General features: G+C 34.5%; 1 protein-coding gene across 14 annotated transcripts in view; it reads left to right on the top strand.

Moving 5' to 3' along the window:
* LOC138764176 (voltage-dependent L-type calcium channel subunit alpha-1D-like) overlaps nucleotides 1-15,098 on the top strand; it is a 427,400-nt gene that overhangs the window by 286,779 nt on the left and 125,523 nt on the right. For all 14 annotated transcript variants that reach the window (XM_069939715.1, XM_069939725.1, XM_069939713.1 and 11 more), the window contains 3 exons: nucleotides 8,989-9,117; nucleotides 11,405-11,470; nucleotides 12,047-12,138. In XM_069939715.1, coding sequence (XP_069795816.1) covers nucleotides 8,989-9,117; nucleotides 11,405-11,470; nucleotides 12,047-12,138 — 287 coding nt within the window. The remainder of the gene's footprint in view (nucleotides 1-8,988; nucleotides 9,118-11,404; nucleotides 11,471-12,046; nucleotides 12,139-15,098) is intronic.

Raw genomic sequence — 15,098 nt, 5'->3', positions numbered from 1 at the left:
TCCATCAAAGCCGACTTCTCTCACTTTTTTCTCTGTCCTGTTCTAGAATGCAGAGAAGGTGAACTCTACAAAACAAAAGCGAGCATGACTGTGAAAGCATGTGTCTTCAATGAAACTCTACTTGTTTTGCTGTATACTATTTCTGATAGTGGCATTTAAAATTTTGAAATCAACAAACCTAATAAGAATGGCTTGATTTGAACCTTAGATAACAATTAAACAATTTAATTTGTCCATTAAATTGGTGTCTGCAATTTGTAAAGCCAGATGTATCTCAGAATGAAATTATGAAACGAAGGACACAATTCCTGTTATTAACATGTTATTATTTTACTGGAACTAGTTAATGGAACTAGGCTGTAGATATTTTCTTGGTTTTGGTCTTCATTAAGTATTCAGCAAAAAAGCTCATTATATTTCATAACAACATTGGATTTTTTAATCATAAAATTAAAAAAAAGCTTGGAACTTTATTTGGGACATTTATGATTGTTTTATAATTTAAATAAGTTTACAAGGAAAAGACAACTTTACAATATGTAACTGAAAAATACTCCTGCTTTCACACAAGTGCAAAATAAAGGCAAGTTTATCTCAGTTTGTAATTATATTTGTCTTGTAGCTCTTGTGTACTCTCTTGTCACTTTATTTCTACTGTTTTTCTCATCCCTCTCTGCGCCTATTTGAATGCTTACATTCACAGCACTATTTCGCTGATGCATGGAACACTTTTGATGCCTTAATTGTTATTGGTAGCGTCGTTGATATTGCTATCACGGAAGTTAATGTAAGTAAAGGCTATCTGCAAATGCCCCTCCAAATTATCCTTATTCCAATATCTCAAAATATTGACATTGAAGTTCAAAGCCTGCTGTTTTTATATGATAAATCATGTCTTAATTTTAGCAGTGAGTTTTTATGTTTAGACAATATCTTAATTCTCCAAATCAAATTAGAATATTTATAATATTAATGATCAATCCAACATTTTGCTTTGGGTTGTTGTTAAATCATATTGCATCTCACAATGATCACTACTGATTATATTTGATGCATTGTTTATCATTCTGATTTTAAACCTTTATTTGAATTTATTAACTTGTTATGTGGGTTGATTGGTTGTCAGAACTGTTTATTGCCAATTTAAAATATCTCCAACTGCATGTGTAATATTCTCGAAAATAAAAAGGCATGAGTATTATAATGTCATTCCAAAAACAATGAAATTAAGACGCATTTTCATTTTCTTTCTAGTCAGCTTTTTTAAAACAACAGATTATGGTGAAAAGAATTCAGTGATTGTTTTGCTGGAGTTTATGCATACAAGCCAGAGAGCGAGAAAATAAAATGAATAAAAACAAACTACAACTATTATTTTAAATGCAGTAAAACCTAAAGTTTTATTTGATTAAAATCATTCAATTAATTTGAAATGTCTAATGGTAAAATCACATAGCGAATCTCTGGACATATTCCTAATTTGTGTTTAAAACCAAGATAAAATAAATCCCTGGCTGCCATTCTTGATAATGCAGGTCTTAAACTATCTTTTTAGTTCCATGGAATACACTTTTAATCATTGATTTTTTTTGAGGACTAAACATAATTTAGCTTATTTCCTCATGCAGTATTTGAAAGTTAAAGCCTGAAATTTGCTGTAGAAACCCAAGATTAAATCTTTTTCCTGCTGTTCATTTAGCTGCTTGCAAACCAAATATTTGTTGCAAAGAAAACCATGCCAAGAGAAAAAATAACCATTCTGTTATTTTGAGAAAGAGCTTGAGATTCTGAAAATACATTTTCATGGTCACTTTATCAATTTATCATAAAACTTGGATACCTCAGGATGACTCCCAAAAACAATGACGTATTTGATTTATACAAAATGGCTTGAGTAATTTCAAGTATGAATTCAGAAGTTAGACTTCTGTTTCAACTTTTTGATATATTTTGTTTAAATTGTGAAACTAAATCAAATGTAGTGTGGAACAAATGTTACAAATACAACCATTCAGTTTTCTTGAAACATTGTCATATCTCAACAAGTGAAAATAAGAATAAATTTAAAGTTAACCATTTATTCCAATAGTTAGATAACCTCTTTGACAATTGAAAAAAATTTACTTGGTCTATATTGTTGAAAATCAAAAACTCACTGTTAAAAAATCCTGAGTAGAATTAGACTTGTCCCCACTTGTATAGGTTCTCCACTTGTTTGGTAAAATGCAGACTGACACTATGACATTTAATGCTGTGAGTAATTCAAAACTATTATTGAACATTTATTTTTGCAATGGTATAACTAAACAAATAACTTCCTGCTTTTTTTTCTCCTGTGAAAATGCTAATTATGATTTCCCCTTTTTTAATTCAAATTAAAGCTAGGAACATATTATTTACGGGTGCCTTCCTTTAGTTTTTGGTTCATTTAAACTACATTGGGTAATTAAGAGGTACACATTCATTCAATGTGATTCCAGGGTTATTCTGTCAACAGCAATTTAATTTCATTCATTTTGTGTCTTCCCACTACACCCTCTCTCCTCCTGTCTTGGTGCCCATGTAAGGAGATATTGGTTGTTATTTATTTCTAAGAAAAATGGCAAAAAGTTGATAAAACAGATAATTAACAGTGACCCTTCAATCCTGCTGCACCATTCAGCAAGATCATGGCTAATCAATCTTCACTCCATTTTCCTGCCAAATCCCTTTCTTTTCTCTTTTTAAAATATGTTTGTCAATTTCAATAACAATAAATTTGTATAGTACAATTATAGAATGTGCCATGGAAAAAAAGAAGATAACCCCCCCCCACCGCATGCATAATCATACAAATAAATTCCAAAGCACAGACATAATAAAGAAAGGACATAATAAATTTAAATTTAACAAAATCCCTAAACTGTACAGTTATATTTAAAATATAGTAATCAAAAAAGAGAATAAAACTCTTTAATCAAATCCATTACTTTTAATATCTTTAAATCTATCAATCTCAATTAACTTAATGACTGAACCTCCACACCTTTATGACATAGTACATTCCAAAAATAAATTCTCATCATCTCAGTCATACTGTCCCCCCCAACTAAGATGATGACCCCTGAGTTCCAGAATTCTCAGCCAAAGAATCATTCTCCTTGCATCCATCATGTTCAGCCCAATAAAAATTTTGTCAGTCCACCACTCATTATTCAAATCACAAGAGAATATAGGTTTAGTCCATTCAATTTCTCCTCATGTGGCAAACCTGCCAAGGACCTGGGTCTGGTGAAGGTTCTTTGTTTTCCCTCTCTGGTAAGTATATCTTCTTAGGAAAGGAGACGAGAATGGTACATAATTCTTTAGGTGTAGTCTAATGAAACCAGTGCATAACTAGATGGCACAGTTAGCGTAGCAGGTTACCACAATGCTGTTACAGTGCCAGCGATCGGGGACAGGGTTTGAATCCAGTGCTGTCTGTAAGGAGTTTCTACGTTCTCCCCGAGTCTGTGTGGGTTTTCCTCGGGGGCTATGGTTTCCTCCCACTGTTCAGACGTAACATGGTTGTAAGTCAATTGGGTGTAATTGGGCAGCATGGGCTTGTGGGCCGAAAATGGCCTGTTTCTGTGCTGTATGTCTAAATTTAAATTTAAAAACTGTTAGTAATAATGTAGCAATAAAGACCAATATGCCATTTAATTTCTTAATTGCTTGCTGCATCCATGATAGCAAATGGTATGGAAATGTAGTTAAGTTTGCATCTGAAGAGGAAAACTTGTTAATTTTTGAGTTTAACTGACTTCAAAGTTAATTTTGTGAGTTATACTAAAAACCCACTCATATTTTAACAAAAAAACTGCAATGGGTTTTCTAATTCTCCTTCATGTTATTTTGTTTTAGAATCTTGTTGAGGCAAGTATGTGCACTGTTTCATGATTAAGTACCGCATTTCTTTTTGTATTTTGTTGCACCTATTTTTATTATTCTTGTTTACACAGAGTTTCACATTTGAAGCATTTAATTATGGTCATGCAAATTTTCTGTCATTTAACAGAAAAATAATACACATCGGCCAATTATTAATACATAATTCACACAGTTTATTCTGTTCTACTTTGTTTATATCACCCTTCAGATTAAACAACAAAGATAAGGAAACCCCCCTTTGTATCTTTGTTTTCTCAAAGATTTTTCAGTGACTTATTGGTCAAATTACTCGTAATTTTTTTAAGGTTGTCAAGAAATTTCAAACTCAAATTTTAACTTATCATAATTTTCATTGCTTAATGAAAACCTAGTTATTTGTGGATAAATAATGTGTATTGTTTGAGGGATAAGGTTTAACAGCAAATATTGAAGTATTAATTTTGACGTGAAATGTTTGCCACAAACGAGAATGTTGTTTGTGATGCAATTGCAAGAATGGGTTTCCATGGGTCACAAAAAGAATAGGTGTATGTTCCTTCATTAGCTGCTGTCAGTAAAGAAGCCAATGTATATGTGAAATGGATTTCATGTTGACTTTTTTATGACTGTTAGCAAAATATAGAGAAGTTATGACATCTAATTTTTTATGGTAATGAAAATTTGGCTGACCATAATTCCAACATTTTTTTTGCACTAGTTTTCTGCATGATCACTTGGTTCGATTAAACCATATAAGAACAAAACCAGTTAACTTTTCTCAAAAATAATTTTCTTTACCAATTGTCAATTATGTTATACTCTCAGGCGGATGAAATCTTAGATTATAAAATTGTGAATGGTCACCATTAAATAGTTTAGGAGAACAGCAACTTGATGAATGATGAAGTTGAGACCAGTAAAGTTGAAAGTGTATTTAGTTTAAAACATATGAAGTTCCATGAGGGAGACTTCAGAGGGACCATTGCTGAATTTTGAATGAGTCTTGTGTTTGCTTTCTTCGCGACAGTAAATATTATGATAAATTTTATTGTTGATATTCTACATGAGTGGTTGTAATTTATGTATGTTGCCAACCATTGTCAATGGTGTTTTATTATTCTTGACCAACATCATTCTGAAGGTTTTGTTATATTGCCCTGGAATAATATTATTTCTTTGTCTGAACCATCGAGTGCCATATTTCACCACAGAGTACCAATATCATACTAGCTCCCAAGAATTTAGAATTGTGCCCGTGGATAAAATGTGAGCTCAGATGGCTCTTTGAACATTTCTCAAACAGTACTTCTCATAAGAAAAGTTTTTAATGAAGAAAGTGTCCATATGGATGGAACAAATGCAAGTCATCACATTTCCTTTTCCATGAAGTCCAGAGACTTAAGCAGAGGTAGAGAGAGATGCTGCATAGATATCTGATTCTACAGGGTTTGCCGGTGTCCTGTGGATTTTTTGAGGTTGTGAGATTGCCTCCATTGACCCACTCAAATTGAGTGCAGGAGTATTCTTATCCATCAGGGTACAAGGCAAAATGTAGAATGTTGACAGAAAGGGTCAGGAGAGATTATTGTTCATAGTGGGAGAGATGGGGGCACTTTGACCAGAGTCTGTCACACAAGCCTTTAACGCTATTCTTATGATCATATCTATTTTATGAGAAAGCATGACCTGATAATAACACCATTGAAACCTCTCTGATATTTCTATGTGGTGCCAAGCATTGTAAAAAGGATTGACACTCTAAAACTGAGAACCATTAAGTTTAAAAGCAAGGTCAACTAATACAACATTAACAATATCCTAATTTATTCCATTAAGCATGTACTGCTACATAAATCTCAGAAAGACAAGTATACTAGATTCTAAATCAATCCTGCACCAGGATCCTTTAGAATTTGAATTATGCAGCATAAATCTACATGATATTTTGATAAATTTTCATCACATATCCATTTATAAATTTAATTGAGTTAAATGACAGCAGAATATCAAGTTAACAATTTTACAAACAAGGTATTTGTGTAAAACTATGGCCCATGATGAGCAGAATTGGACTGGCCCACTGTTATATTCAATATTTAATTTGCATTTCCATTTTCTGCAACAAAATAATTGGGCACTGAGTACAATGAGTGACTGATCCTAAAAGCTTTTTTTCATGAAACCTGGGAGGCATTTGTTCTCTCAAGTAGATATTACTTTTAGTTTATCTAATATTATTAGAATTATTCTAATTAAATACTTTTTGATGTCATTTAAATATCATTGCCTTACTTTTCTTTTAATCCTTAGTTTTTCCAATGTGTGCTTTTACTTTTTCATGAGAGCAAATAAGTAAATTTACTGACAAATTTTCTTTTACAGACATTTTTAATATGTCCGTACATAAGTGACTTTTATGTGCATGTTTATTTAACACAAAAAGATTCTTATTTTTCTAATTTAATAAAAATATTGATACATTAATGATTATTTTCTTAAGTTCCAAAGGTGTTTTTTCACTATTATACGTTGATAATTGCATGTATGTGTTTCAACACACTGCATTTGCATGAGTTTATTGAAATCACTTCACCATAATTTTCCCTTTCCCATTTGTCACCATTTTTATCCTGTTTTGAAAATAGATATGGACTTGAAATAGTTCCATTTTTATTTTATGCATTCAGTTGCTGTGACAGAATGTCGAGTGCTTTGGGAGAGAAATAAATCCATTTTATGTCTCCAAAAAGGAACTAATTTTTTTCATAATATTCAAATTACTTATCATGCAGTTGGCCTTGGGTCAGCCTTTGAATGTCATGGTCAGTAAACTAAACCTTAATCATGTCAGAGTTAAGTAGTTGTTATGAGTATGTGTAATACATGTAATTTTTAGATGTAATTTTGCATGGACCTGTTTTAAAACAATTCGGCATCAATTTATGAACTTAATTTCTTAATTTGCATTGAATTTAAAATGTGATAACAGCAAAATATTTGAATGTTATTATTTGACTACTTGGTTTGTGTTTGAACGCACTTTGGATGATTTTAACAAAAGGCTTAATGTTAGAAAAAGCTCGGTTGATTTGGAATCTCAATCAGTTTATTGATTTTTTGCAATGCATTTTCTGTGGAAATCAAAATGCCCAGCTAATGCAAGAAGTGGCATTGTTCCAAGACTGGAACAAACAACTACGTTGGAGCAAAAAAAAACATGAGCTTCACTCTGCTTCCAAGCAGTGTTACACCTGACAAAAGGTGTCCTTGACATGATGCCAGTGTCCCCATGGGGGATACATCCTAGGCTTTTTAGCAAAACATGGGTGCAAGCCAAGGGCCTTTTCCATGCTGAATGACTTTATGCTTTCATTGTAATGTGCATCTAAAATTTGATTTTATTGGAAAAAAAACTGTTGTGATCTGAACTATTAAATAACTCATGACCCAAAGATTTTGTGCTTGTAAATATTTTAACAAGCTGGGATGTCTACAAGATGGAGCAAATAGATATTCCAAAAATAAATGGACATTTTTCAATCCCTGGATTCAGTTTATTTTTATTGGGGATGACAGGAAAAAGAATTAATGCTTAAATTGAAATTTATTTTATATGGACAAAATAAAATAATTAAGTGAGGCAAAAAAAAATGCAGTTGCTTTTCTCAGCCTCCTGGCATAGCAAATAAAAATCAGAATATTTCATTCTTTATTGGATCTTTCGGGTACAGCTTTGGTAAATTGGTTTTGCAATTGTTATCCTCTTTGAGATGGTTGATTCTAACCACTTTTACAAGTATGAAAATGATTAAATAAGTATTGAAATTGAAGAAAAATGTGATTAGTTGAAAGATCAGAAACAACTTTCTCATTTATAGTTTACAAAATGTTTCTTAATTAATGCATCTTAGAATTTACGATAGCCTGTGCATTTTTTTGGCAAATTATATTCATCTTTGACCCCCATGCATTTATGATCTGCATCAAGTGGTGAGCTGGCTGAAGAGCTGCATGGTTTGTGTAATGGTTAGCACAACGTTATTACAGCGTCAGCAACCCGGGTTAGAATCTGGTGCCATCCATAAGGAGTTTGTACGTTCTCCCTGTGTCTGTGGGATTCCTTCGGGTGCTCTGGTTTCCTCCCACCCTTCAAAAATGTATGGAGATTATAGGTTGATTAGGGTATTTGGGTGCCTGTTACTGTGATGTGTGTCTAAATTAAATTAAGACAAACCTGGCTAAATAGGAGTTCACCCTCAGCTTTGAGTTTTTGAGAAGAAGGCCATGAATCCAGGTGGTTTCATAGAAACCATGTTCAGAATAATGACTAATGAGGTACCATGTTCACAGTCCAGTGGCTGCCCAGCTCTTTCCAGTTGCAGTTCATCAGCTTGTGAAAATGAGTCTAGTTCTCAGAATTGTTTGACCAGGTAGTGGACAGGGTGTCCCATGGTCAGCTGCCTACTTTTCATTTCAGGAGACAATGACACCCATTTTTTAAAATTTAGATAAGTCTTTTTAAAAATCTTATTTCTTAAATTAAAGTCATAAATTTATTTAATTATTAATTTAAATGTTCATTTCTAAAGCCTTTTGCAAAGCCAACAGAGAGCCCCCCTACAGGGAAACCTGGGGTAAGATGCAATGTTCCCCTTTGTTAACCTTGCATGAATGTTTTCTTGTGAATTTCTACTTGTTCATTTAAATCCAATATTTGTTCCTGGCTTTGTCTTTGAGTTACTGATGTTAATCATCTTTAATATAAATACAATGTTACTGACAATATGTGATTTTACATAATAAATTTTCAGAATTATGTTGACCCAATTTAAAATGTAAAACTTAATTAAAAATTGGTTTTGACAGGTAACATCAATTTTCTGAAAATTTACTTTTTTGTAGCATGCAGACTTTCAGATCACACAATGCTTCTGCAGGACATGCAGTTAAGTAAGGATGGTGATTGAGGGAACATCATAAGTCCTTTTGTGATTACTTTTCTGATTGTGTTTTCCCTGTTCCTCAAATCATTTCAATGCACTTGTTCATTTTCTCTTGTGAAATAATTTTGACTGAATCAATGCACAATTTCCTTTGTAGAATTCTGAGGAAAATTCCAGAATTTCCATTACCTTCTTCCGTCTCTTCCGTGTAATGCGCTTGGTCAAATTATTGAGTCGTGGTGAGGGGATACGTACATTATTGTGGACATTTGTCAAGTCCTTTCAGGTATCCGTTTTTTAAAATTCTCATATTCATTATTGTGTATTAATTAAAAATAAATCTAATTATTGCTGATGGAAAATATTCCTTTATTTAACATGGGTTTCTTGTATAGTTTCTAAATGTGAACCATTTGAAAGAGAATGAAATTGGAATTTAATGTTATAGATGAGAAATTAATTTTCATTTTTTTTCTGAATGCATTGTTAATTTTTAAATCCTAATTTTTTTTGTTTTTAATAATTCATGGCTGTAGAATTATAGATATTCCAGTTCAAAAGGATATTATTCTACTTCATAGTTTTGATAAAAGCTATATTTTTTCATTAACATATTTTAAGATTAAAAAATTCCTTTCTAAATTTGAATATTCAAATATGGCAAAACTTGCAGAAATGTAATGGGGAGGGGTAAAAATTATATTTTTTAATCTTATGTTTTCATGGTAAAAATTAACAGACAAAAAGGAGAATGGAGTTAATTGGTCTGTTATTAGGTAGGTACAGAAATAGTTTAATGGCTATTTGAATGGAGAAAAAAAGCAATTGGAAAAAGTAATTTGTGCTTTATTGATCACTTTGTGAGTTTGTACTCCTATAGCCAAAATTAATTAATAAGAGTATAAATAGGGAGTTTCAGAATGCTTTGCATAATTTTACATCTATTCATAGTTCAATACAAAATGATAGGTTAATAAAGAGAACACCAGTAAAATTACTTCATAAATATTAACAGAATGTCTCACATTTGTATCACAGTTCTATGTTCTCCCTTATCTTAAATTGAAAACAAAATAAATGTAAAATTTTAATAGATCAAAGAAATATAAAAGATAAATTTGATGTCTATAGGGAATTATGGGTAGAGAACTATTGAAACATGAATGTATAAATATAAAATTTGTATGATAATTGCAACTGTTCTGAAAATAATGGATTTTTAAAAAATTATCTGCAATTGAAGAATATTTAAAGAGTGAAGGCTTTAATATGGCATTACAGGTCCTGTTAGTCTCACCTCACTGACAAAAGGCAAAGGAGGAAAAGCCCAACACCCAACCCCAACCCACCAATTTTCCCCTGCAACCGCTGCAACCATGTCTGCCTGTCCCGCATCGGACTTGTCAACCACAATCGAGCCTGCAGCTGACGTGGACATTTACCCCCTCCATAAATCTTCGTCCGCGAAGCCAAGCCAAAGAAGAAAGAAGTCTTTCATTACAAAGATTTCAGCAAAGGTTCTTTATTGTTATGTAGATAACACACAGAATGTGTTTTCTTTTGTTTGCTGTAAAGCATTACAAAGAAATGCCTCTGGTCCAGCATCCCTTCCAAGAGAAACAAAGGAGAGTCCCTTCATGTGGGTGTTACTACCTCTTTCATTGCTGCTGCCTTCTGTCTGTTCCAGTGGTGAACCCAAGCTCCAGCACCCAAGTCACTCTCCTTGGCCTCCTTCAGGAGCCATACTTGCTTTTACCACCCTCACGAATCCTAGTCACAATACCTGGTTTCCACGAGCCATTCTCCAACAATCCACAGGCAGCCCACAGTCTGGTGTGAGTCCTTTGGCCTCCAAGCTTTTTGGTAGTCTACTAATGTGGTCTCCTACACTGTGAGGTTCTCTCCTAGGCTACTCCTTCTTCATAGAGGAGGGTTCTCCTGCTCTAGCGGTCTCCATTTTAGCTCTAGGGATAGAGCAGTTAAAGTAAATATAGCAAGAAGATAGTGATGTCCCTCCTTTCCAGCTTCAGTTTTCTGAGCTCCATTGTAGGAAATTTGGTCAGAAGGGAGGAGGTACATCATTGTAACACATCCTAAATTAGACTGGACAAAACTCTTCCAGGGTTTTGAACAATAGAGAGGAGATAGGATTCAGACCTCAGTACTTGTAAAAATGTTGGAAAGGGGAACATCTGGGCTGACAAATAAAATAATTTACAGTACCTCTGAGTGGAGATTTGAGACTGATAGCATGGGTCTCTCTGGATCATTCATTGACCCAACACCTCCTTCTGTGTGTAAAAGTTCTATGATTCAGGATATTTCAAGTATTTATTTTTATAAAGCTATAAATTTAATGCAGGTTAAGTTTAGAAATTTTGTCTTTGGAGAGAGAAAAACAGTTAATATTTCGGGCCAATGACCTTTCATCTGAATTTGCATTTTTTTAATAAGAGAAACAGTAATGTTCTTTTTTCACAGAAGTTGCTTGATCTGAGATTTTCAGCATTTAGTTTTATTTCTCACATTTCCTTTGCTTTTGCTTCACTGGTAAAGTTTTTCTTCCTTCTCAGGCTCTTCCATATGTTGCTCTTCTGATAGCCATGCTGTTTTTCATCTATGCTGTAATTGGCATGCAGGTAATCAGTGTGATTATGTCCATCATATTCTTGATATAAATTTAAAAATATTTTTAAGAAAATGTTTTGATTCACTTTTCATGATTAGTTCACTGGAAGTCTTCTGAGTAACATCTGGGCTTTGTTTTTTGAAGTTTATGAAAATGTTGGTGTTAGATTTATCTGCCCTAAACAGATAATTCATAAATGTTTACTGTTTACTGGTGTGCCTTTCCTCCTATATCCACCTATTACCTCTTGCCTGTGGGTCTGTGCTCCTCCCCCTCCTATCATTTTATTCAGGTGCCTGCCTACATTTTGCTCATACCTTGATGAACCACTCAAGTCTGAAATGTTGGTTATCTATCTTTAACTTTGCTATATAAAGTGTGCTGTTTTACTGATGAGTTTCTCCAGCATTATGCATTTAATTCATAAATACTTGTTCTGTGTTCATTTAAGTTTATTGCAGTTTAACCTTGAAAGTAAGTTTATCAACATTGTAATGAACAGCAAAATATAAATTTTTCACAGTTCACTATGAGGCCACAAACCTATATGTTCTTAATGGAACTGAAAAGTATTAATTTTTTCCAGACTTTTGGAAAGGTCGCCTTGCAAGACCACACGCAGATAAACAGAAACAACAACTTTCAGACTTTCTTTCAGTCTGTTCTACTACTTTTCAGGTACAATATTATTCATGGATTACCTTATTATACTTCGTTGATCATTTGTTTTATTCTGAAAAGGCAAGCCTTATCTCTCATATTTTTGTTTCTATGATTTAGTAATGCAAAAGATTGAAGCAATGATTTGTCAAAAAAAATATTTGGCAGCTGGACAATTTAAATTTGGTTGTCTTAAAATCCTATCTTCTTCATCAATGTTCTGCGCAGTGCAGTACCAATACCCTTTCTTGTGTCTGGACAAAAAAATAAATGACTACTGTACATAGAGCAATGTTCTTTGTTTTTAACCGCCATCTTAAGTATCTTGAAAAGTCATTCATTTCATGGGCAGTGATTGAAAAACAAAAAAAAACTGCAGATGCTGTAAATCTGAAATAAAGCAGAAATATGAGTATAATTCAACAGGTCAGGCAACATTCATAAAGAAAAACAGAGATTATATTTCAGGTCAACTGCTCTTCATCAGTTAATATGTGCAGCCCTTTTTGTTTTTCTTTCAATTCTAGGGCATTTGAGGATGATCAATAAAAGCTGACCTTTCGAGTCATTCATGCACATTATCAGATCCCAGAGATTTATTATTATTGATTGTAAGTTTTGGTTGTTTGGGGTATTAGTTGCCCATTCAGAGCCAGCTCTTCAGCGCTTGACGTCCTGCTTTGCGGAAACTGCCAAAATGTTTGGCCTGGAAGTCAGCCTGAAGAAAACTGAGGTCCTCCATCAGCCAGCTCCCCACCATGACTACCAGCCCCCCCACATCTCCATCGGGCACACAAAACTCAAAACGGTCAACCAGTTTACCTATCTCGGCTGCACCATTTCATCAGATGCAAGGATCGACAATGAGATAGACAACAGACTCGCCAAGGCAAATAGCGCCTTTGGAAGACTACACAAAAGAGTCTGGAAAAACAACCAACTGAAAAACCTCACAAAGATAAGCGTATACAGAGCCGTTGTCATACCCACACTCCTGTTCGGCTCCGAATCATGGGTCCTCTACCGGCACCACCTACGGCTCCTAGAACGCTTCCACCAGCGTTGTCTCCGCTCCATCCTCAACATCCATTGGAGCGCTCACACCCCTAACGTCGAGGTACTCGAGATGGCAGAGGTCGACAGCATCGAGTCCACGCTGCTGAAGATCCAGCTGCGCTGGATGGGTCACGTCTCCAGAATGGAGGACCATCGCCTTCCCAAGATCGTATTATATGGCGAGCTCTCCACTGGCCACCGTGACAGAGGTGCACCAAAGAAAAGGTACAAGGACTGCCTAAAGAAATCTCTTGGTGCCTGCCACATTGACCACCGCCAGTGGGCTGATAACGCCTCAAACCGTGCATCTTGGCGCCTCACAGTTTGGCGGGCAGCAGCCTCCTTTGAAGAAGACCGCAGAGCCCACCTCACTGACAAAAGGCAAAGGAGGAAAAACCCAACACCCAACCCCAACCAACCAATTTTCCCTTGCAACCGCTGCAATCGTGTCTGCCTGTCCCGCATCGGACTGGTCAGCCACAAACGAGCCTGCAGCTGACGTGGACTTTTTACCCCCTCCATAAATCTTCGTCCGCGAAGCCAAGCCAAAGAAAGAATAAAAGCTGACCTTTCGAGTCATTCATGCACATTATCAGATCCCAGAGATTTATTATTATTGATTGTAAGTTTTGGTTGTTTGGGGTATTAGGCAATTTTAAACCACTGATAAAAATAACTGAGAGGACATCCCTTATGAACCAAAATTCCTGCTGAAAAGGAAAATAGATTGCTGCTTTAAGGTTATGCCATTCCAGAATGCTGATACAACCTCAGTAAAGTACAGGTGATTGTAATGCTAAACTTGCAGTTATTTAGGATAACTATTATGTAAAGTGATTATTGGGTAAAATATTACACATATAACACGAGGACTGCTGGAATATTACCCAACAGTTAGAAATCCTGATTTAAGCTTGAATGCTAAATGAATCCCATATTGGACTCACTTCAGAAAGCAGCTTGCTTTATAGAAAATCAAATCTCACAAATAGATGCAGTGTAATAGGATATCAAGATCACAAAAAAGAAAAATGTTCATGTTTTACACCTGCATTTACAAACAATAACTTTTGAATTCTGGTTATTTTGTAATTGACTCATTGTGATATATGTCTTTGACTATGAAGCTGTGTTTTGATATCACAAATAGCATTCCATTCTGCACACCGGAATATACCCAAACACCTCACCCTTTTCATTTATTAGATTTTGCTCAGAAGAATGTTTTGAATGAATACATCCCTTTAATAAATATCAGACTGGCCACTGCCTTTGAGTTATGCATGACAGTGTAATTTAATTAGTAAAATAGATTTTATCCATGAATCCATTTTAACAGTCATTACTGTTACATCTACATATTAAATATTCAGTTGCCAGGAAACCAGAGACCAGAGTGGTACAAAGAGCCATAATTAGAAATTTGTGTGGATTTTGGAGGATTGCAGAGCTCAGGAGGTTAGAAGAGCAAGACAATGGATATATTTGAAAAACGTTTATGAATTTTAAAATCATGGAGAGTGAAGTGACAAATTTGGGTCATTGATAAAATGTTAGTGCACATATTGTAAGATGATTTTTCTCCAAGCTTGGAAAGGGAGCAAAATCAATGTTCCTTAAAAGTGTATTCTAAAACGAAGTCCTGCAGTCCATGAAAGGAATAACCAGTAATCCCAAGACAAGACAGTAGCACTGCAGATAGTGCAGCTGTCTTGAACCTCCAGCTGTCTGGAATTGATTCCAACCTTGGAGTGCTGTCTGAAGGCAGTTTGCATAATCTTCCTTTAATTGTATGTGCTCCCAAATCCCAAAGACATATTGGTTTTTAGTTTATTGACAACTGTAATTTACCTCTTTGTGTTGGTGGCTGGTGGGGAAATCAGAATTGTTATATTATCAGGGCATGTGTGAGAGAATAGGTT

The sequence above is a fragment of the Narcine bancroftii genome, chromosome 5 (genome assembly GCF_036971445.1).
Source record: "Narcine bancroftii isolate sNarBan1 chromosome 5, sNarBan1.hap1, whole genome shotgun sequence".
Taxonomy (NCBI): Eukaryota; Metazoa; Chordata; class Chondrichthyes; order Torpediniformes; family Narcinidae; genus Narcine; species Narcine bancroftii.
Note: the sequence above shows the minus strand (reverse complement) of the source record. Positions and strands in the feature narration are given on the sequence as shown.